Source organism: Equus asinus, chromosome 3 (genome assembly GCF_041296235.1).
Source record: "Equus asinus isolate D_3611 breed Donkey chromosome 3, EquAss-T2T_v2, whole genome shotgun sequence".
Lineage (NCBI taxonomy): Eukaryota > Metazoa > Chordata > Mammalia > Perissodactyla > Equidae > Equus > Equus asinus.
Window position 1 is genome coordinate 51,758,770 of NC_091792.1, and position 25,329 is coordinate 51,784,098.

At 33.7% G+C, this 25,329-nt stretch overlaps 1 protein-coding gene across 4 annotated transcripts in view; it reads left to right on the plus strand.

The window, feature by feature from the left end:
- TLL1 (tolloid like 1) overlaps positions 1-25,329 on the plus strand; it is a 192,197-nt gene that overhangs the window by 136,955 nt on the left and 29,913 nt on the right. For all 4 annotated transcript variants that reach the window (XM_014851443.3, XM_044767001.2, XM_070505031.1 and 1 more), the window contains 6 exons: positions 1,307-1,423; positions 2,589-2,734; positions 12,992-13,187; positions 14,805-14,930; positions 16,960-17,120; positions 20,317-20,497. In XM_014851443.3, coding sequence (XP_014706929.2) covers positions 1,307-1,423; positions 2,589-2,734; positions 12,992-13,187; positions 14,805-14,930; positions 16,960-17,120; positions 20,317-20,497 — 927 coding nt within the window. The remainder of the gene's footprint in view (positions 1-1,306; positions 1,424-2,588; positions 2,735-12,991; positions 13,188-14,804; positions 14,931-16,959; positions 17,121-20,316; positions 20,498-25,329) is intronic.

Consider the following 25,329-nt stretch of genomic DNA (forward strand, 5'->3'; position numbering starts at 1 on the left):
TCCAAAGAAAACACTTCTTTAAACTCATATTGAAGACTCAAATCTAAAGCTACTCTTTTAGAGAACACTTCCTTTTAGAGCACCATCAACGTTACTTTGTCTATTGTATAATGGTCCGCCAGACTGGTTCAGTCTGATCGTGATTTTCATGTGAAAAGCTTTTCCCACTATCACCTCTTAAACCTTGCTTCTCAAAGTGTAGCCGTCAGACTGGCAGCATCAGAATCACTTGGCAGGTTGTTAGAAATCTAGAAACTCAGACCCTACTGCATACCTTCTGAATTAGAGACTGTATTTTAACAGACTCCCTGGAGTTCATATGCACATCACAGTTTAAGAAACACTGCTCTCTGCTACATGCCCCTAACTTACTTTGCCATTTAGGAAGACATTTCTTCTCCTGTTAGCTGTTAGTATGAATTTGTTCTAAGTTGCCCACCATTTTTCATATACTAAAACTATGTATGACATCATTGCCAGGGGCATACAAAAAGGGATGACCATGTATTATCGTTTTTAGAATGATATCATGTGCATTGTCATATTTAATCATTTTGTCATCATATGAAAGCTTAGAGCAAAGTGACAGACATACAGTAAACAATAAATATTTATGGAAGTTTGATGGAAGAAAGAAAGGAATACATGTATTGTTCTATTTATTTGCTATTATACTTGCCTGTGCATATACAATTAGAAAAAAATCAGAACTCATCCTTAATTCTTCTGATACTGTTTGTCATTCTGCTGACTACACTACAGATTATAACTTTATAGAAATGAGATGGAATGTGTGCAATCACATAAGATCTTTGGAGCAGCCTGTGAGCTTCCCTGACGGGTTGTCATTGAATCGGACTTGACAAGAATTCCACTTTGAGCTGAGACACCTCCTTAACCAAGTGACTCTCCTCCTAATGACCAAACTGACAATTTGAAATAGTTTCTCAGGATCACTTGTACTTTTTGTCTGTTTTTAATAGAATAATATTCCCCCATTGATGTATCATGAGCCCTTTTACAAATATCTTTTGAGCTAGCCATTTCTTAATTCTCCACATAATGATACATCAGTTGGTTAATTTGAAGATGCTGTGTTCCAGTATTTTATAAATATATATGAAGACATTGTTTTGTGTATCTACCTTTGCTAAGTAAATATGAAGGCATAGTTTTGGCTCTCGTTACTAGAGAAAGAGATAGGAACCAAATCAGGTTTTATGTGTATAATTTTAGCTAGTGTGGAAAACAATTAGAATGTAGAGTCATATTTAGGGGTCTCTCTTTATTTTTTTATTTCTTTTAGGTAGATTCTGTGGGGACAAAGTGCCTGAAGTTCTTACCTCTACGGACAGCAGAATGTGGATTGAGTTTCGCAGCAGTAGTAACTGGGTGGGAAAAGGCTTCGCAGCTGTCTATGAAGGCAAGTCCCATTGAGTTTTTGAGATTACTTCCTCTTAGATCTCTTAACAGAGATGCCCTTGCTCTCAATTTCATTAGAATGATATTGTAACTGTATTTTAATTATGAAGTTTTCTAAATCTGTATTATAATATTCATGAGGATGATTTTCATAAATATACTTGATAAATTTAAATTGCAAGAATAACCTGTTTTCTGAGGCCAGTGATGTAGTAACATGTAAATGTACTCAAGGATGTGTGGAAACAACAAAAACCGGCACAAGAGTTCTTAAATGTCAATTAATTTTTTCATGATAATATTACATTATTATGAAGAAATTATCATTTTCCTCTGTACTGAATTTGTGTCTACTTGATGCCGGTACTGCTGAAATACTCTGTTCTAGGAAACTGCACAGAAAGTAATTGTGTACATTTCTGGAGCATGCTTTGTCTAAATGAGAGAGTCAGCATTCAAGGAAGAATTTACTAGATGCTTTGTTCTATACTTCTCTCAAACAATGAGCTGGCATTGTGCTTCCTGGCTTTAAAAACATCTCCCTTCTTGGCAGATTGTGGGTGGAAGGCACCGTTCTTGCTCCTGCCTCTGCTAGCACAGGAGTTTAGGTGATTTAGAAGACAGAAGATTTCTGCTTCTCTTAAACTTTTAAGTAAACAGAAGCACTTTGTTTTAGAGATTAACTGTATGGCGGTGAAGAGGATTCTTTCGATGGAGCCACAGATGTTGAGCACATGACGCTAGCCCACTGCCAGAGGCCCAGAGAGTTCTCTGAAGCCTCTCCACCACTCAGCTATTTCACCTGAGGTCAAAAGACCGAAAGATGCAGTTTAGGAAATCACAGAACACACTCACATAGAATAAATTGTCAAAAATCTTGAAAGGTTTTTAAAAGTTAAAAAAAAAAGCTTTAAAAAAAATAAAGATGTGAATTAACAGTGATAAAAAATCATATATTCCTGTGCTGATTATCTAATATTTATAGTTAAAGTGACTAGGCTTTTTTACCGTCTGAATATTTACAGCAGTACAACCAGCCAACTTTGATTTTTATAACCTGGTCTTTATGTTCTCAGCTACAGGCGCTGAACTGAAATGTTATCTTAGAAGAAACGGAAAATGAAATGGCATAACTAGGTTTATCTGTTTATTTTTGCTTTCTTCAGCAATCTGCGGAGGGGAGATACGTAAAAATGAAGGACAGATTCAGTCTCCTAATTATCCTGATGACTACAGACCAATGAAGGAGTGTGTTTGGAAAATAACAGTGTCAGAAGACTACTATGTCGGATTGACCTTTCAGGCCTTTGAGGTAAAGTCTTTTAGGCAACCTTTTCAGAGCACATCCTCCATAAATGACAGTGACATTTAAGAGGATCCTCATTAAATAAGCAAAGAACCAGAGAATCAGCTTTTTAATCAGCAAAGAAGCACAGGGTTGCCTATAAAATGTAACATCAAGAGCAAAAGAGTTTTGTTTTTCTTTCCTCTTGTTGCAGACATTTTCAAGAAGATTAAAGTGAGTTTACATTATCTGCACTATTTGAATTAGAGTGTTTGAAGTACTGACAATAGTTTCTTTTGACAAATGCACAGACTTGTTTCACAAGACTGCGTGAAGGGTCCATTAAATAATAGAATTTTTATTTCTCGTCTAAACTAAGAGGCTAAAAGGTAGACCATCTTTTTGTTGTTGTTAGTGGGGAAAATCCATTTTTCACCTTTTTACCGTTACACAGAAGATTGTTTATATCAGAAATAGGGATTTAAGTGTTCTTAGGAGCTTTTGACTTTCGGAAAAATATTTGTCAGGGAGGAGATTGGCACCAACAGTGCGTTATTAGATGAGGGCAGAATAAAGCAAAGGCCAGACAGAATTCTGAAGCAAAGTCAGGGTTCCAAACTATCAAGCTGGCTAATGAGTCATTTTTGTGCGGTTGGAGGGGCTGAGTTAGGGATGGGGGCATTTTTCAGGAACTCCAGAGTATGTTTAAGTCAAAGAACTAGTCTAGTTGAGAGCCCAAAGCGAAGTGGGAAGAAGTGATAAGATGGTGGCAGTTGGTCCAGGAAGTCACTAAGTGCGGTGACCGTGGTGGTGTCTCTATCCCCACATGAAGAGCACTAGGATTACCCAGGCATTACTCATAATCCAGAGAATCTCACACCCCCACGTGCAATCTGTGTAATATATTTTTTAGTACTTATCTCTACCCTTTCGCACATCCCATTTAATTTCCAAGACATATTTCTTTTTATCATGAAAAATTTATCTTTTCTGACGTGATCATGGTGTTTATGCTCCTAAACACTTTGCAGCTTTGAAAACCGTGGTTCTGCAATTTGATTCACATTTGAATTTTCTTATTTTAATGGATCAATAAGATTGCAAACATGATTCAAATAGACTGCTTTATTGTTAGCAGTAAGCTAAAATTGGGTGGGATTCATCCACTGTTTAGACCAAAACAACTGGTTCATTGGAAAATTATCTGCCTAATAACCACATTACTTGTGTTTTGTGATATTGCCAAAATTAAGAGATGAACTGTCTTTCGATGTATAATTCGATGTTTTATGAAATTCTCCTATTGCAGACGTGATGTCAGAGAATGCATTCATTCCATGCATCTAAAAACTGGGATACAATTTCTGAGATGCAGAATTTTTTTCTTGTCATATCAATATAGTAACAGTGCTATACTTCAAAAAATAGGTTAGCGTAAGGACAAATAGGAAAGATTTACATCACAGGCATTTAGAACCTTGCCTAACACAGTGTCGTCACTTAATAAATACTTATTGACCGAGTGAATAAATACATTATTACTAAGCTTTGGGATTGGGGCGAAGTCATGTCATAGTTTGGCTGACAGTACATTTTATTTATTATCTCTAGTTCCTGTCCTTTCTTCATTTTGCTTTATTTCCTTATCTTTCTTCCTCCTTCATTTATACACTGGACATAGTTGAATGTCAAATAGGACTCTCATCTTTCAATAGGTAAAACCAAACCTTAATTGTCTTCTCTTACTCACTAACCCACTCTTCTTCAGCCTTCCCTATTTCAGTTCTTACTATTTGCGTGTGTCACTGTTTACTCAAGCATATCCCTAATTCCGCTTTTTCTCTTAAGTCCCAAGGCCAATCTGTCAGCATATTCCACTTGCTTTCTCTTCAAAATATACCCCATACATGGCCACTTTATACCTACTTTCTGGCCATGACTCTGCTCCACTACTGCCCCTTCGCTTGGAACTTGGTGAGAACCTCCAGTCTCTCCTTTTACCCAACATATCCCCATCTCCACCAAACGGCTAGAATGGTACTCTTACAATGTAAGTTAGATCATGACACCACTCTGCATACATTCTTTCAGGGGTTTTCCATCACACCTAAAATAAATCCAGACTCAGTTATCATGGACCAAGGCAACCTACGATTTGGTCCCAAGCTCCTTTCACTCTCTGTGCCAACCCCTCTGGTCTTCTGTTTCTTCCTCAAAAACGCCAATTTTACTCCCACATCACAGCATTTGCCATGGATATTCCTCTACCTCTAGAGCTTTGCTTTTCTTCCTCTCCTATTTTTTTCAAATGTCTGCTTAATCATCACCTCCTTAAAAAGTCCTTGCCTGGTAACTCTATTTAAAATATTTTCTTACGTGCAATTGTCTATAAACCATTATTCTGTTTTATTTTAGTTCATTTCACTTATGACTACTGGAATTTTTGTCATGGATCTGTTTGTTTACATGATTATTCTCTGTCTCTCTCATCAAATATGATCTCTAAAGGGTAGAGATCTTACCTGTCTTGTTGATTACTGTATCTCCAGTACCACTAGATGCATGCTTAATATTTGATAATGGGAGGGATGAATGGATGGATGAGTTAAATGTAAGTAAGTGTGTGTGTACATGATGATTGGTGGGTGGAAATTAATATATCCTTTCTTTATCAAAGGTATGTAAGTTTCCATGAAGAGGGAAACAAGCCTGGATAGGAAAGAAAGGTTGAGATTATGTAGGACCTCGATGCGGTATGGCTAAATTTAGACTAGGGATCTGGGGTTCCAAGAAATTCACAAGTGACAGGGAATTTAGAGGTCTCCTAATACACCATCTAACACTTCTAGATAAGGGAATTGAACTTATGCCATTAACCTAGTATCACACAAGTGAGTGCTAAACCAGCGTTAAAACCCAGGTACGGTAATCTTTATTATTTGCAGACTCTGTATTGTCTACTTGGGAAAATTTATTTTCAACCCCCATATCAATACTCAAGTTGCTTTCTGGGTCATTCACAGACATGTACAGCACAGCAGTATATTTCATCTGACATGCACATTCCCAGCTGTGGTGTGCCTTATGGAGAAAATATGTGTTAGATAAGCATCATTCAGGCGTGGTTTATAGTGCTGTTGGCCATGAGCTCAGTGTTAATAAATTGACAAAATATATTATAGTGTCTTTAAATGGAAACACACATTAAAGAAGATTATGTATTGATTGGTTGACAAAAATTTCGTGACCAGAAGCTCACAGGAACCTAATCCTGTATTCCCTCAGGAGCAATGAATCAGTATTCGTTAATTCAGTGTTTTCAGTGACTTTATAGAACATAATGACTGAGGATACCAAGAATCGGCTGTATATATTTTTTAATTTGTTCTAGTGGTCATTAGGTGGTTTGTTTCATTTACTGAGTTATCTGTTTATATAACTTTTTTTTGTTCACATAATATATTTTCAATATGCAGCTTATACATTTTATATTGAAAATGTATAATTTAAAAAGTCCTCAGCAATTCTCAATGTTTTGTGGTTTTGTCTGACAAAACAGCTTTTATTCATTGATATCAGTCTTTGCCTTTTTTCAAAAATGGTTTCTTGTAACTTTTTATTCTCTATATTACTCTCTCCCTTTTCAGATAAAAGTGTCCTTAAGATAGACTTGTCCTTCATTCTATCGAAATCTACTAGTATAAAGAACTTACTAGCTGACCATTATTTTTACCTTTCTGTGAATTTATGTCATGACTTTAGCTTTCCTAATGCTACATAGATTTCAACGTAAGAGCAGAAAGAAAATGTGGACAAGCGCCTTTGTTAATGAATTGCAGGTATCTTTGAGCAGGAAAGACACTATTTGGAGGGTCATAGAGTCCTGATCCTTCTGTAATCATACCATTTGGGAAGCTTTTTCTTCTGTAGCAGTAACTGGTGCATTGCTTCTTAAGACGAATACTGAAATGAGTTTGTTCATGTATGTAGATCATGTCTAGAATCATTTTGGAGAGCTTGTCTTCTATTCAGCAGCAGCATTTTTTGTAAAGAAAACCTATATTTCACCTTAGCACTTTCAGGATGCAGAAATACAGAAGAAAAAAAGTTGGGGGAACTGGAAATGTTTATAGTAACAACTTCAAAGAAATGCCAATAAAGCAGAAAAGAAGTGAAATAAATCCAGAGCTTACTTATGTTTACGCTGAAATCCCCACATACATTAATTTAAATGGGATTAAGTTTGAGGTACTTGTCAACATTTCTACACACTCTGGTTTGGTTATCCTTCCCTGGTGAAGTATAAAATCATAGATGTTTAATTGTCTTACCCATTGTTACTGCAAACTGCAACATTCTAAACCATGTACAAAAGTTTTTATCTTGGTACTTTGTGGATTGCCTGACAAAAGTAATCCTTTAATTACTGTAAATATTTTATATTAGTTTAAGTTAAGTAGACTAGACTTTGTGAATGAACTAAGAAGCCAAGACTAGGAGATCTTAACTAGCTAACGTCTTTATGCTTGCCATGTACTGTTTTTGGATATTTGGCTAAGAATATATATTGGTTAATGACTACAAAAGAGAATTAAGTTGCTCTTCAGAATTATGATTTAGGTTATAATTCTTCTCTGAAAGGTTTACACTTCTTAGTTTAAATAAATTTGCCCAAGGTCACACAATTCATGATTGGTAGCACTGTGATTGAAAGCAATTCCACGGCTCGTGCACTCTTTCGCCCAGGTCCTGATAGCAAAGAAAGGCATCAGTTTTCTCTCATAGCATTCAATTCTTTCCTTTCATAATTGTCTTCGTTTGTATATTCGTCTATTTGTATTGTTTAATCAACATATGTCAATCAGTCAGGGACATGTCTGTTTTATTCACCAAATTTTACATGGTCAAGTCTATATTATCTGACTATAGTAGGCTTTCAATAAATATTTATTAAATATGTGAATGAGTTGAAAATAATTGTGTCATGAAGGGAAAAAATCAAGTGGCAGAATTATTTTTAATTTTTTTTTTGGTGAGGAAGATTGTCCCTGAGCTAACATCTGTGCCAGTCTTCCTCTACTTTGTATGTGGGCTGCTGCCACAGCCTGGCCCAATGAGTGGTGTGCAGGTCTGAGCCTGGGATCTGAACTCGTGAACCCCAAGCCACTGAAGTGGAGTGTGTGAACTCAACCACTATGCCACCTGGCTGGCTTCTCAAGTGGAGGAATTTAAAAACCTTGCGTCACATAAAAATAGACCTAACCTAGACTCATGATTTTGATTTTCACATGGTTGAACATACTTGGTTTTCATCCTCCTTTTTTGAGCTGCAATTATCTATGTATTAATATTAATTAAACATTAAATAGTAATAGTAAAATAATATTAAATAAGATATTAAAAATGATAGTAAATTTTAATGCTCTGCATAGTTAGCTTTTCTCTTTTTTATTCAAAATTTCTTTTGTTGATAACATTATTTCTTAGACTTCACTAGATTTTTCCCATTATTAAAATCAATTTATTTTTAATGATAAGTGCTAATTTACATTGTTTTATTAGTCGTGCTTTTCTTTAACATTTTCCCCCAAAGCACAAATTGATGACTTCAGCATTGTTCTGAGTGTATACGCTTTTAAATTATATTATCTCAAAATGTTTAATCATTTATGCAGTTGATTGCATTAATTATATTTTGAAACTACATTCTCAGAGTCATGGGAGAGGTTTTTGTTATTATTATGGTAAAGTAGACATAACATAAAATTTACCGTCTTAGCCGTTTTTAAGTGTGCAGTTCACTTAAGTGTTAAGTACATTCACATAGTTGTGCAACGAATCTCTAGAACTCTTTTCATCTTGTAAAACTGAAACTCTATACTTAACAAACAACAACTTCCTTTTGTCCCCTAACCCTTCTTTCTGTCTCTATGAATTTGACTACTCTAGGTACCTCCTGTAAGTGGAATCATAACGTATTTGTCTTTTTTGTGACTGGCTTATTTCACTCCGTGTAATATGCTCAAGGTTCATTCATGTTGTAGCACATGAAAGGGCTGCCTTCCTTTTTTAAGGCTGAATAATGTTCCATTGTATATATATAGCACATTTTGTTTATCCATTCATCTCCTGATGGACATTTGGATTGCACCCATATTTTGGCTATTGTGACTAATGCTGCTGTGAACGTGGATGTACAAATATCTCTTTGGGAGCCTGCTTTCAATTTTTTGGATATATACCTAGAAGTGGCATTGTTGGATCCCATAATAATTCTGTTTTTAATTTTGCAGGGAATATGGGAGAGTTTTAATGGAAACTATTATCTAGAAATCTAGAGTTTTCAAAGCTTTTTACAAATAACGAGGAACTGCAGTAGATGTTTTTACAATGTTATATTTATTTGGAAATTTAGTTATAAAATGAAAGCAAGATGTGTGAATGGGTCCTAAGCCTGGTCCCTTCCTCTGGGGCTGGGCTTTTTTCGGGGTGAGAGTTCACCTACATGCACTGACCATAAGCTCTACACTGGTTGGTAGTTTTAGGATGAGAGGCTGACCACTTTAGGTTACATTTAATTGATTTGAGTTCTTGCTAAATAGAAACCACTTAACTTTTCCATGCTTCCTCTCTAACCCGCTAATAAAGGCGTGAGCCCCCATTTAGTAATGAAATGTAATATTAATCTCTTCTGGCTAATCTTTGTGCTTCTTCATCCTTTGAATATTTGGATCTACTTCCAATATCATTTAAGCATCAGTTTTCTAAAAAATATTCAGTGCTTACTATCACTTTCATCATATTGTCTATGTACATATTAGGTCTGTTTACATTACGATAAATTTGCCACATTCATATGTGGTTTATGCTCTGATTACCTTAAAGTCTGTAATAAGTCAGCATCATTATCAAAACGTATTTATTATATGTACTTGTAATTGTGCATGACACTGCATTCAGGTCCCAGCTCTATGAACTATGTTCATGATTTAACTCAGAAAGAAACTGCTCTTGCTTTTTTCGTTTTTGTAAATCATTGACTTTGGTGTTCTGTCCCTCAGGGAGTTTAGGGTTACAGGCATAAGACTGGTGGACTTGATCCACTTTTTAGTTTCAACCATATTTCTTTCTATCCATTCTGTATACTAACTGATGTATGATTAATTGATATAGCTGGAGAAAATGTTACACAAATGACATAAACACAATAACGTAAACTTTGATTTGTGCTGTCATTACTCCTATGTAGATGTTGTTGAAGACGTATAATTGTAATTAACACCGATGGAGCAGATTGCTTATGCTGGCATTGCAATTAGGATTAATGCAATTAAACTGGAAAAATATGTAAACAAGGATCATGGAGGTCATTGATAAGATATCTAGAATTGTTGTTATGAAAGGATAATGTGTTTCTGAATATCATAAATTCATATATATGAGGCACATTTTATTTTCTAAGCAATTCAACAACTGTGTCATTTACTATGTGAGAATACATTGTAGACTTCTATTGTGTTGCCCCTAATATCGGGTGCATGATATTCAATATGTAAGTAATATGTAATTCTTATATAGTTACTGGAGAAATTATTCCTAAAGTTTATTTTTATGCATTTTACCTATGAAATATTTATACTTTGTGTGTCATATAAAATATTCAAACATCCAAGTTTTACTAAGAGACCAGTGAATATACTATAAATTAAGATTTAAAGTGATCTGGTGTATGTCTTTTAAAAGAACAGAGTGAGTTTTATTTACAGGGAGATATCATTATCCTATTTATTTTTAGTCACTGAAGAAATAGAAATTTTTTGTTTCATTTTCAATAGTGTCTATCTTGTTTTCTTTCTTGTTAGTACTATAATTTTTAAAAACAGTAATCTCCTCAAAATACTCATTTAAAAACCCTTTTTAATTGACCTTAATTTTTATTCTTTCATGGCTTCTAATATGAAGCAATGTAATTTTATTTCTATTAATTGACCTTCTACTACAAGCAGCTTCTTTCTTCATTGTGTGCCCTCGTTTCTTTTCCTCTTCTAACTCATTCCTTTTCCCCCCTCTTCCAATATGGTTCATGAGTCAGGAGCAGGTCGTTCTGTGATGCTCTAAGCAGGTGAGGGTAGAACAGCTTGCTGACACCTTTTGTTATTTTCCCTACAGTTTTGTCACTAGTTCAGTGTTACTTATTCTTTTGTCAAGCCCTACACCTTGAGCGTTTTAGATATTATTTTACATGTCTGTTGACTAAAGAAGAGCCTTTTGCCATCTGGAAATGTTCTCATATTTATAGAGAACTCTGATTTCGAAGGGAGTATATTAAAGACTTAAAGAAAAGGGCATCTATATAGCTAGTCAGGTTGGCCTTGTCATCCCTGGGCTAAGTTACCAGTAGCACTGCTACCGCTCCCTCACTATCTCTCTATTTAAACAGCTACAGTCCTAAAATTGTGCTTAAAAATGAGATATTCTTTATATTAAATATTTTCCCATCATTTTCCATAATTCTACACACAAAGAGAGTACATTTTTAGGAAAAAATCTAGATTTGTGAATCAAACTCAGTGAGCACCTACTGATAGTATAATTTAAAACCATAATCTTCACTCCCCCGACCCCTACTGCTCATACTTCTTATCTTGTTTCACTTTACATTTTTCCATAGAATGTGTTACTTTCTAATATTTTATGATGTAATTATTTATCCTCTTTGTTGTCTTTTGCTCTCTCCCCTTCAGTAGCATGTAGGCTCCAGAAGGGTCAGGCTCTTAGCTCTTTTGCTGGATGATGCATAACAAGCAGTGAGAAACATGCCCAGCATAGACTAGCCTCTGAATATTTATTAAAGGAATGAATGAAGCTTGATTTGTGATTTGGAAAATGGAAGCAGCAAATGTGCTGCTTAGTTCTAACCAAATCTGTCCTTCAAAATCTATTTTTTCTCTTTGTCCTTATGCTACCTAATTTGAAGACTGTCACTGTTAGTGTATCAACAAATCAGGAAACACATTCTTCAAGCAACTACACCAGCAGTTTTGTGCATTTAGGTTGTAGTTCCATGGAATGACCGTGTTGCCTGATATTTGTCTTGTGAGGGAGAATTCTGTAAGTTAGTGAACTGTATGTTGAACGATAGTTGACCAGATGTGATACTTTTCATGGTTTAGTAATTTTAGATGTCATGCTTTCCAGCTTCAAATATCTAATAAGTAGTTGATTCTATTAAGACTTCAGGGCTAGTGCCCATTTTCTGTGGAAAAATAAAAAGCAAGAATTTTATTTAAGAATTGTCATAATTTTTAAAACAATTTGTAAATGTTGGTTTGTTGTTTTTAGAAGTTCAGGGTCAAAACATAGGTCTGTGAACATGCAGTTCTTCATAAAGTTTTATAGGCTAATAGCCTGAGCTAATATTTCCATTCAGTTGTTTAAGGAAAGAGATTAAGTTCCTCCAGGTTATATGGGTTGAGAGGAGTGTGTTGAGGTAAAAGGACTCATATAAACAAGCCGTGTTACATTGAGAAAGGATAGCCAGTGCTGATTCTTAATATAGTAATCTTTCTACATACAGCTATGCTAACCACAGGTAATGAATTTCATAGACTAGGAAAAAATGGAATCCTGTATTATCATATTTTCCTTCAAAAAGAGATTAATAACCTAAAAGAGTGCAATACTTGTTGATAGAATTTGAATTCAGCTTCTCTATGAATAAAATAATGCTTTTGTTGATGAACTATGAACAATTTTTATAACTATGTTTCATAACAAGTTATACATTGCTTATAGCATATCTGGCCTAGATTTTTAGTGATAATCTATGAATAAAATAATGGTTTTGTTGATGAACTATGAACAATTTTTATAACTGTGTTTCAGAACAAGTTACACATTACTTATAGAATATCTGGCCTAGATTTTTAATGATAATTTTAGGTCTGTATATTTTAGTCTTAGCTCTATTTTCCAAAGAATTACAACTTTTTTTATTTTCTTTTACGAGGCAGTTAACTTCTCTTGATCCTGATGCATGGGGATGCAGTGTTCCATAGATTTTTTTTCTCTCTTTCTGTGTCTACCAGAAAAATATGTCCTTTATTCAGGAGCAGTGTAGAAGTGTAGATATTACCATGCACACTCATGAGAAATACTCTCATTTGGTATAATTTGTTATATGACCATGTCAGTACTATGGCACTGGGAATACATAATATTTTTTCTATAGAAATTGTTTTATCTATTAGTGAGCTATAACTTCACATATTTTTACAATTGCAGATTGAAAGACATGACAACTGTGCCTATGACTACCTGGAAGTTCGAGATGGAACCAGTGAAAATAGCCCTTTGATAGGGCGTTTCTGTGGTTATGATAAACCTGAAGATATCAAATCTACCTCCAATACCTTGTGGATGAAGTTTGTTTCTGATGGAACTGTGAACAAAGCAGGGTTTGCTGCCAATTTTTTTAGAGGTAATTTGAAATAAAGTGTGAAATTTCCTTGTCAAGGATAAATGTAGTATTTAGCTTTTAGTTAGGGAAGAACCCAAAGTTACATTGAAAGTTAAAGTGTGTACTGTTCATAAGGATATTTTGATGGTTTCTGATGGAAAAGGTTATTGGTAAAATACTGGAATTTGTAACTTTGCAGCACCAGGTAAGAACCACATTAGGATATTATACCGTGTTTTTTTAATGAAATCATCAAAGTAGAAAAATCTAGGGAGAAAATATTTGCAATATAATCAACATAAGACTGGTAATCAGAAGGGGATTTACTAACATGTAATTCATCAATTTATTTCCAGGTGGCAGCATTTCAAAACCATCCCTTAGAGAATAGTGTTCCACCACATTGGAAATAATTTGTGGCCTCCTTAGCAGAATATTCTAGTACCTAAAATGTCTTTTTGGTAAAGAATTAGTACTCATCAGCTTTAGTTTTGAATTCCATAACCAAATTTTAGTTTATGTGTCCCATATTTGGTGTGTATTACTGAAGTAAAAAGAAAGCTATTTTAGTACAAATCATAGCATCAAATTTGCATTTAGAAAATTTGTAGGCACTTAAATGAGTCAGGGTAGAAAAAATTTCTTTTATGGGAAGAGAAAACAAAATTTTCTCTACACTGATTTTTATAGAATAAATGATGGATTCAGTTGTGTATGTCAAAATTTAGCATAGTTAAGGCTGGCCTGGTGGTGTTGTGGTTGAATTTGCATGCTCTGCTTTGGTGACCCAAGTTCTCAGGTTTGAATCCTGGGCACAGACCTAGCAATGCTTGTCAAGCCACAGGGTGGTGGCATCCAACCTAAAACAGAGGAGGTTTGGCACAGATGTTATCTCAGGGCCAATCTTCCTCACACACAAGAAAAAAACAAAAACAAACAAACAAAAATTTAGTGTGAATAATAACTAAATATTTTCATTATTTAAAGAACAACAGTACAATGGATTTTCCCACAGAGCTATGGTGAATAATTATTCACCATTTGAATTGAAAGGCAGAGAACATTGGCACTTTTACTGTATTTATTCAAAGTATTCACTAAAATGTACATTTACTTGCTTTCCATTTTCTCTACGTGTTATGTTTTACAATAGAAGAAACATACTGTCAAGCGTCTCTCATGTGATGTTTATATACTTGGTTATCAAAATGCTTAGTCTTTTGCCAATGCATAATTTCTTCAGGGAATAATTACTATTTTCCTAGCACACAATGGGTTATTCCTGAAGAGTGAAATTATGGACTACCTTGTCATACACGTTTTTTTAAATAGTATATATTTTTCATATATATATTTTATATAGTTTTTCATGTTTCCACATATGAGTAAAATAGTTTGTGTGTTTACAAAAATATGGAATTGTTATATATCAATGTGTCCGTATAAAAATTGTCATGACACGAATTCTTGCACGTCATCCATCAAGGGCTTACAAATTGTTCCTGCTCCTTTGTTGAAGAAATCACTTGTCTCAGTTTTATTCAGGGCCATTAAGCACCATATTTTCAAAAAATTTTACACCTTAGTAAATAAAAACAAAATACTTCAGTTGTTCTCTAACTCTCGCCATCTTTATAGAGGAGGATGAGTGTGCCAAACCTGACCGTGGAGGCTGTGAGCAGCGATGTCTGAACACACTGGGCAGTTATCAGTGCGGGTGTGAGCCTGGCTATGAGCTGGGACCTGACAAAAGGACCTGTGAAGGTATGACTGGTTGTGCCTGTTCCCTGCCTGAAACCCTGTGCCCCTTTCCTTTCATTCTTATAGTCTCATTCTCTTTCACCCTCTTTCTGCCTCCCTCTTTCCTTTCCTTTCCGCTGTAATAACTTCTTTCCTCAACTAGTAAGATTCAATTTGTAGTTAAAGCTAATGTGAAACCATGCCTGGGTTCCCGTTATAGAATCAGTCATTTCCTCCTTTGTTTACTAGGACACTTTGTTATATCTCTATCTCTATCTATCTATATATCTATATCAATCTATCTATATATCTATTTCATCTATATATACCTATTTCTATTTTTATCTCTACTAGACCTAGATTTTTATCTATCCATCCATGTATCCATCCATCCATCATTTGTTTTTATCTTTTTCTTAACATAAATTAGGGGCACATCTCCCTTATTAAAGCGAGGAGTCCTAAATCTGAATTGTCTTTGTATCTCTAGCATCTACCACAGTCAGAGATAAAGCAGGAGCTAAATATGTGTTGTCTTAATAAGTGATTCATTAAACCAACAAAGTTATGTTGTCCTGTTTATCTAGATTTCCTCTGTCCATTCTGAGAGTTCATGTTCAATCCTTTGTTACTCTGTTCTATGATCTCTTCCTTTAGAATTTAAAGCTGACCCTTTTTTTTTTTTCCTCTGCTCCACCCTGTTATAGACTTCACACACAAATTACAGACAAAATGAATGGGCTGATCTTCCTTTTTCCAGTCTATTTTTCCTTTATTCCCCTCTGAAAATTTCTGCCAAAATCATCTTCATAGAACTTGTAGCAATTTAACATTGTTTATATTTATATATTTATTACTTTACTTTTTGTGTTTCTCACAAAAATGTAAGTTCTCCTAAAATAAGCACTTTGTTCTCTACTGTATCTGTAATAGAGGACATATAAGTGGCAAAGGCGACAAAATTATTTGCTTAATGAATAAATACCACACCCCTGCTTACCTATTAAAAGAAAATCAGAGACTCCCTCTTTCTTCTTAAAAGTTTAAATACTGTTTGGCAAAAGTCTCCATCCTGCCTAGAAACTACTAATCTGCTCACTATTTTTGAAAGAGAAGATATTGTATACCAGACAACAATAAAGTAACATGACTATTATTTCTATGTGGCTCCTAGAAATAAATATTTTACTCTATAATAATGTACCAAAAAATAGTAAATGTGGAAAGTACAGGTAGAGTTCTTTCATATGCATATATATTTTTACATGCATATATATAGTTTTATATATATATATACACACACATATACATATATATAACATATGCACATATATACACAAAGGCAATTAAAGTAGAGACCAGTTACTTTAGGTAACTCTTGACTCCCTAGGAATTCATTACAAACTGTGTACACTATATATTGTTTTCACTTAACTTGCTTTGGATACCCAGATATTGCTAATTTTACTATCAATAAGGAAGAGGGATAACATAAATAATACTTCTTTTAAATAGATCATCCAAAAGAGAAAGAGAACCAGTTGTTAAATGGAGTTTTGGGAATAACAAATATGTCCTACTTACTATCATTTATCTTCCTGCCAGCTCAGGAATACTTGCTTGTTTTAGAAAAAAAGAGTTTAAGAAAATAAACAATTGATTTTGGTCTTACTGTATTGTACTTTACTTACACCTTTTCATTAATTCTCACAACCACCATATGGTGTAGATATTATTATACCCATTTAAAAGATAAGAAAACTGACACCCAGTTTTGTTTATATTGCTCACCCGAATTAAAGGGCTCTAAAACGTTGTAGTACAGCCATTATTTGCTTGGCTCCAAAGCTACAAAATGACACTTTATAAATGGGACTAGATGATTAAAATAGTTGTACTAAAGATTAAGGAACAAAGACTGCAGCTGTCTGGAATTGGAAAAATCCGGAAGATGGTTGCAATTTGATGCTGAGATGTTTGGTTGTCAATAGAAAGGTGCTGAGAGGGAGATGACTTTCTTAGAAGAAAACCTTTTCCTTTTCTTTCCTTCCAGCGGCTTGTGGCGGACTTCTCACCAAACTTAATGGCACCATAACCACCCCGGGCTGGCCCAAGGAGTACCCTCCTAATAAAAACTGTGTGTGGCAAGTGGTTGCACCGACCCAGTACAGAATTTCTGTGAAGTTTGAGTTTTTTGAATTGGAGGGCAATGAAGTAAGTGAACAATAACTATAATTTTTTGTATGTTTTGGGAATCCCTGAAGGCAAACTAGTAAACTAAAAATATAAAGAAAAAAAGAATATATTTCAGTAGTACAATAGTATAGATGTGATAGCCTTTCTTTGCTCTGCTGCTCATTTCTGCAACTGCTTATAATTCTTGCAGGCACTGGATGATATTTTAGATTTTCTGGGAGGTTGAAAATTACCTGGAGGGAGTTTTTCCTCAGTGTATTAATATACAGCACTTTCTTGATTTATTAAAGAACTGTGAAAAAATTAGGATCAGCTCCATGTCACATAGACTTTTCTAGAAAAAATAAACCTAAATTCACTGGTTGAGTCATAACAAAAATATCCACTTGGAAGAAACTGGTATATTTTACTTGTAGAAATGGGTATATTTTCCTTTTATAAGTAGTTTTTCATTATAGTCAATATGCTCATGATTCACCAATAAGGAAAGATTGATTTTTTTAACCTTATTTATAATAAAAGGTGCACTTGGTTGACACTATCTTTCCTTTGCAAAATATAACTTACCATGGTAAAGGTCCAGTCTTCTGTCAGGTGGCCACATTTAAACAAATGAAATCATTTATTTGAAAATTCCTTTGTGCTAGTACATGCACACAGAATTCAAATGGAATGTCAAGCCTAGAAATGGGAACTTTCAGAACTGTGTCCTTTGTAAGATTGGTCAATATTGGTTTAATTGCAGAGAAAATGTAACAAATGTGTTATTTGAGCTTTCTTACTTTCTTTTCTTTTTTTTTCTTTCTCTATCTCCCACATTCTTTCTCTCAACCTCTATTTTTGTGTTTATTTTTAAATGAACATGATTATAAACTTCTAAATATGATAAAATTAACTCATAAAATTTATTTTGTCTTTGGCATATTTCTGTTGAACACTTGCAAAGAAGTGAAAGAACAGAAATATAATATATCTGTGCTCCTGGGCCAATAATTGTTGGTAATATATGCAGGTTTTATACCATAATTTTGTCTTTATGTGTGTATCTTCACTGCTTCTTTTTTTCCCTCTTACTTTTCCCTCTCTCCTTTGAATTACTTTCATTTTTTTTCTCTTAATTCTGCCTGTAGTAGTCAAGGCACTTCAGTGCATTTTTTAGACTTATTAGTGGCTTTGAGGTGAAATGAAGTTGCTGACTTTCATGTTTCCTTAAAGGAAATTAAAGTCTGAAATGTGATGTACTTATGTATTTCAGAGAGTTGTAGAAGTTTAGAGCTCAATGGACCTTTTGAGATCTTTACATTGTGTGAAAAGTTTTATGATGAGAAAGACTGCTATTTATATCTCTGACATAGTTTATCCACGTGAAACATCATTTTCCTTTAATAATTATCTGAAATTTGGGGAAATACTTAAATGACGAAAATAATTTTTATAGTATTTTTAGAAAAGCTTTCATTCTTACTTTTGAGAATGAGGATTTCCTATCAATTCTAAGATTTGATGTGAACTTAGTGTTGAATGACTTCTAGTCTCTCAGTTTTCCCTAAAGCTATTAGTGGTGGCAGATATGACATTTTGGTTCATTAATTGATAGTTATTGCTAAGAAGGCTAGAAATTTGTATTCATGAGGAAAGAAGGGTAGATGGTTTTATATAAATGGGGCATTGTGTTCTGAAAGCACTTTTCTCATGGTACTTAGTGGTCCTTATTCATAGAAAGACCTTTATAAACTCTGTAACATATCCCAGAATTCTTAAATTTATAATGATGTTTCTGTGTGGAAAGCTGCCACAAAATTCTGTGCATTTTCATGGTTTGATGTATTGGCTATTTAAAATAAAACCATGAACAAAACTGGACTTATGGAATACTGGGTTAAGTTAAAATTTCATTATTTTGTTCATTATATTAATATCCAAAAGGAAAGATAATGTCAAACAACTCTAGCCTTGGAAACATTCTCTTGTCCTATGTTGGAGCCCTGTCTAAACAAAAGTTGCAGTTGTAACAAAGTAGATAGAAAACACTTCATTCTTTCCAGAAACATTTTGCTTATTTGTCACCTAATTAATATCACAAGAACCAGTAATTTGAGTTGACATATTGCAAAGTACAGATCATGCCCCAGGGTTCAATCAGATGCATTGTTAAACCTTGCTAATTACACATTTATGTAATAAGGTCATTTATGCAAGATGCGTCCTTTAGAATGTGCCTCCTCGGAACTCTGGAAAAGTATGTTATGGAAACATCTGTTAATGGCCGTCAAATTGCTTAAAAATACCTGGCATTCACTTAGCTTCTTCCATTTTAGTGTTAGAGCATTGCATATAAATCAGAGTGAGTCCACCTCATTTTAGTATAAATCTTGCCTCCATTTCACTGAATAGAGGTCCTTTTTTGTTTGCAGTCCTATAGCAATACTACAGAGTAACTTCACGATACCAAGATACTCAAAGAAATTAATAAATATCAGTCCTTTGGATAAGTTTGAAAGTTGAAGAAACCTTTTATTATGTACCAAGTGTCTGTCTCCTTTGGAAAGCTCCTAATGGTGCTGATCTGATTAGAATGTATATTTTGGGCAGGCAGCCCTGGACCAGGCCAAACTCCATGTTATTAGTCACCACGCTGCCATGTATAAGTGTAACTTTGGACAAGTTATATGAAAATTTCTGAACCTCGACTGTCTCATCTCTACAATAGAAAGAATCATTTTATTTCTAATGGTTGTTTTATAGACTAAATATACAAATTTCATATAATTGTCAGCATTAAATAAGACAGTGATACATGACAAGTTCTCTCACAGTTCCCAGTGAAAATTCAAAATGTAGGGAAAAAGGGCAGGATTGCTACTCTTCTTGTGACCACCAGCACCATCATCTCAACAAATATTCATTTCAGTTCTCCTTATCTCTTTGTGTTTGTTTTCTAGAAAAGATGTTTATTGTAAGTACATATAAGCAAGCATATATTTGTATGTGCATCTCTTGGAAATATGAAGAGCAAAATTATTCTCTAATCTGTCTTTCCTGACTTCTGTCTCATATCTGAACTCTTTTCTTGACTTTTTTTTTCTTTATCTGTTAATTACAGTTTGATTACCTCAGGAGTAAGGAGGGAAAACCATGATACATTGTTCACAAATAAATGTCAATCATCTGATACTTTCAAATACAGTGACTGCAGGAATCATGTCTTTTCTAGGTTTGCAAATACGATTATGTGGAGATTTGGAGTGGTCTTTCCTCTGAGTCTAAATTGCATGGCAAATTTTGTGGTGCCGAAGTGCCTGAAGTGATCACCTCCCAGTTCAACAATATGAGAATTGAATTCAAATCTGACAATACCGTATCCAAGAAGGGCTTCAAAGCACACTTCTTCTCAGGTATCAGTGTTCACGTGCTGTGAGTGTACATTATAGATTTTCAAGGGGGCTGGGCTTCAATTGCATGTTATCTGTTCTTTATAGTTTTCTGTAAATGTAACTTGGAAGTGTATAGAATGCACGCCCATTTACCTAGGTTTAACAAGCTTTACCTAAAATTAGGATATTAATAATAGGGGCCCTGATGAAATGTAGCTCTCCAGCACTTAGATCTTATATGAACTCTAATCAAATATTATAAAAGCTACTACAAACAACACAAAATTTTTATATCTTTGTACAATGACTTTACTCTTTACAAGTAAATGGCAATAATGATACTAGACTTGCAAAAAGTGGCAGATATTTTCAAAATTATTTTTGTTTTGGGAATATGAGTTCTCATTTTAGCAATGTGTTTTTATTCTTACTATTTAGCAACATGTCACTTATTATTATTATATTTTCATTCTTATTGTTAAGCTAATATTAAAGTCATACTTTGCCTCATCATTATAGAAATGATTGCAATAAGAGACCTAGAAAATTATAATTTTACTAAAAATAATGTATTATATGAGTACTTGACACTTCTGTGTTTGGAATTTAAGGCTTACTTTAACCAACTCAAAGTAAAATTTCCCCCTTAAACAGCTGAAATTTGGTAAAAGGTCCCCAAATTTTAAGAAAATATATAGAATCATCGGTGAAATTCCCTTATTTTCCCAATTTCAGAATCATGCTTTATAAAAATATTATTACTGAAACTTCAAAAATAGATAAAATTGTAATAAACCATAGTATAGTTATCTATTCTATTTTTCAGACTGGCAAGCAATTTAAAGCAACTGAATTCCAATTATGTTTTAATATTAGGTAATTTGGATTGAGTTAATTCAAAGTCCATTTATTCCAGTCCCCATGTGTTTAAAATTAATGAGATTTACAATGCCCAGGGTTTGTTTGGGGTTTCCAGTGTAATTGAAGTTAATGGTTCACAAGCTCCATTGAGGGCCAAGTCATACACAAAAGTACCTTCAAAATACAATGGATCTTGGCTCTCTTGTTCTCATTCCTTTCCTTCTCTCAGATTTAATTGCCTCTTAAAAATTCTTCTCAGGCATTCATTTAAGATTTATGTTATTCAAAGTAGAATTTTAACATCCTATTTCAGTGAAAGGAAGACTTTCTTAGACTTCACTATTTTGTAAATATCATATATTTTACAAATTTTAGGTGATCATTGGTCGGAGATAAAGCTTCTTATCTTAGAACCACCTATTTATTTTAAAAATTAAAATTATAAAGTGAATAAATTTTATCATAATATTAGTAATATTCAAGATCCTTTTTACCTTACTTTAGTCGTACATTTTATTTAATAATTCTTTTAAAAAAGATACATGCTACAGATACAGATGACAAAATATGATTAAATTTAAAGTTACCCAGAAAATTTAAAATTCCCTCTCTGATATTTTTGATCAGGCAAAACTTTCCAAATCGTAAAGACAAGTTATTTGTTTGTATCTTTAGAACAATGCTATTGCGATATGGGGCATGCTGCTTTAATTCTTATACTACAGATATGAAGGCACAGATAGATGCTGCTGCTCTCCAGAGCGTGAGAGTACACAGTCTTTATTCTTAGCTCCACGTAGCTGTGCTCTGTGAAATTTACTGAGAACCTTGGTAGTACTTGAGCTCATCATATCTAATTTGCTATAAATCATGTTCACTGATACTGATGCTCATAGTAAATCATCTCAATTTTTAGTATTTATCAGTGCTTTTTAAAAAAATAATAAATCAAATAAGTGACAGTACTTCATTTTGAAAGAGTCTAGCCTAGATTGTTCGACGGAGCACCAGTCGTTAAGTAAACTGAACAATGAAGTTCAAGGGGAAGCTAAATCCCAAACTGTTATATGATAGATGCTATTTTTGACAACTTATTATGCAAGTATACATGATCTCTTTTATAATCCAAATAAGGCTATAATAGGCTCACTGTTGTATTCATTTGACAGATGAAGCGGGTGAGGAGTTAGGTAAATTGCTTAGTGTCACAACGAATTTAACCCTAGTTTGTTGTAGTTTGTCCTAATCATCAGAGCTGATCACGTCCTTTGCAAATGGCATTAGTTATCTCCACATATTTGTGACCTGAGAAACAACAGATACACTTTTCACTTCCTTATTAAATTATTATTTTGTAAAGTTCAAGATAATAATCAAGTATAAACTTTCAGTATTTTCTTCTAGGTGCATTCTAAAGTTTTGTCAGTTTGTCAGATTCATATTTCAAATACTGTAGTTCTGAATAAGTAATTTGCTCTATTTCACACAATTTTCTGGGAGTTTCTGTTAGTGGAGAAGATGTTTGCTCAGGAAAAGGGAAGAAAAAAAACATTATATTTCCAAGAACAGTTATCAAGGAATTCAATAATAATAAGAAACAATATTTGATAATAGTGATTCCATGTCATTTGGAAAGGAAAGGTGTTTAAAAAGAAATTCTAGCTGTCTTGAAGCTAAGTGATACCTTAAGGAAAAAAGAAAATATATTTAGACTTTTAATATATACAGTGAAATAAATTATTTATAGCATTATTGCCAAAATATAATTGTTTAGTAAAATAATCATATAGAGATTTTACTTTTTTTTTTCACATAGTCTCTGATTTTAAATAAGCACTTTGCAGACTTCAGAAATGGAATTGAAAGGATAACTGAGAACTTATTAGCAGAATAACTAACATCGGTGGTTTCTGTCACTTCCATGTGTGTAGTAGTAAGCAACTATCATATCAATTCTGATTGAATATTATAGATTGGTTATGAAAATGCTATGGCTTAATAATTTGGAAGTTATTGTATTATACAGCAGAAAATCTACAAGTTTCTCTACAAAAAATCAAATTTGATGTACTATCTTCATTCTAGGGTATCTTTTAAAAGCATTTGATGAAGTAATATTAAAGCAAATAAGGAAATTAGGAATATCAAACTAAGGCCATTTGAATATTATAAAGAGTTATGTATCTATTCAATATTTTAGCTAATTTAAAATATAATGACATAGAAGATATCTCGTCCAACAATATATTACCGTTATTTTCTTGGATTGAATGAGGTTTGTTATTAGATTACAATAATGGCTTACTTTATATTATAGTAAAACCAAACTTAATTTTATATGATGTTGTATTTGGACAACAGTGTACATCTGCACAAGTATACATGATGTAGTTTATTTATTTTGAGTGGTGAAGCAAAGTTAACTGTATTCTACTCAGAACAAATTATTTTTCTTAAATGAATTAAACTTAGAGAAATGTTAGTAGGTGTTTATGTATGTAAGAATAGCAACATTTGGGAAACTTGACATGCTTTAAAAATGTAATTGCAGCATTCATTATTAGGAAATAATAATAGCAAATGATTTTAGGCGATGAGAGTTGAGCATAGATATTCTTCCTTCTTTAGACAACCTTAAGACTCAATTATGACTTCTGTAATAGTGAGAATAGAGAATTTGAAGAATAAATCTCATTTAATAGCAGACTCCCTCACGGATAACTTTAATAGGAATATGATCTATTACTGATGGACCTAGTGACTTTCTCAGTGGCAGAACTGGAGGAAAAACCCAGATTTCCTGACTCCCAGTTTATTTCTGTCTGTAACAAGTTTAGGAGTCAGATAAAATGATTTGTGCAATTTTTCTACCTCTAAATTCAAGTGATTCAACGGACATACTCCTCGCCTTGTCCACCTTTCTTTGTGTGTGGCTATTTCTTTCCATTGTTCCTCCTGTACACCATTTCTCTCATGGAATGGTCATAGATATTTTTAGAAGAAATTCAACCTGATATTATTCTAACAAAACTTTAAATATTAGTCTGATTAATTTCAAATAGTAACACAGTTAAAACTTACCTATATGATTTTGAATCTTGCTTCCAAGTCTTCACTATTAATATTTAAATATTTGCATGTTTATAGAAAGAGCAAATTGTCTGTCATAGCTCTCTGTAGAGCTTAATAGCGCTTTTTTGAAGGTGATTATCTGTTCAATAGTTTTGTGTTGAAAGCTGTGTGTGCTGTGTATGTGTGCGCGCATGCGTGGGAGTGTATGTGCATGAGTGTATGCACGATTGTGCATGGGTCGGTTTATTTTACATTTAAGCATTTATTGTGAGTATATCTGCTTATATATGTTTCTGTTCTGGTGCATGGACTCTTTACTTCTTTTTCCTACAGACAAGGAAGCTTTCTGCAAAGAGAAAATTTTTATTTTTGAATCTTGCAAGAACTTGATACAGGTTACCACTTCACTTCCCTCCAGTATGTATAATTCCTAGACTGATGGCCTCTGATAGTCCCAGAGATACTCTGCAGGCCTCTGATGGGAAAATGCCACCTCCTTTTTCCCTAATAATGGACCTTTCCTTCATCTAACATGAAGGAATGGAAAGTAGATGCGTCCATTCCAAAGAAGGAGGCTGATTTCCATCTGCAGAAAATAAATGTTTTTATTTCTACTCAACAAAACATTTGTTTCTTTCACTAATAAAAACTACTTTAAAAAATTTGTGCCTGTAGTATGAAAATGCTAGAAAATTTCAAATGAATTATTGATAAAATTTTGTTATTGAATTTATTATGCAGACATTCTGAGAAATATTTAAAACTTACCTGCATCCTCCTCCCTTCTCTCTTTCTTTGGATTTTTATTGCTCAAAATATTTGTAGTTTGTGTCCTAAGAAAAGAAAGAGAAGGAAAGTGAAAACATGGTCATGTTTGCCAATAGCTTTTTCCCTTAGTTTGATGACATGCTTAAGAAGTC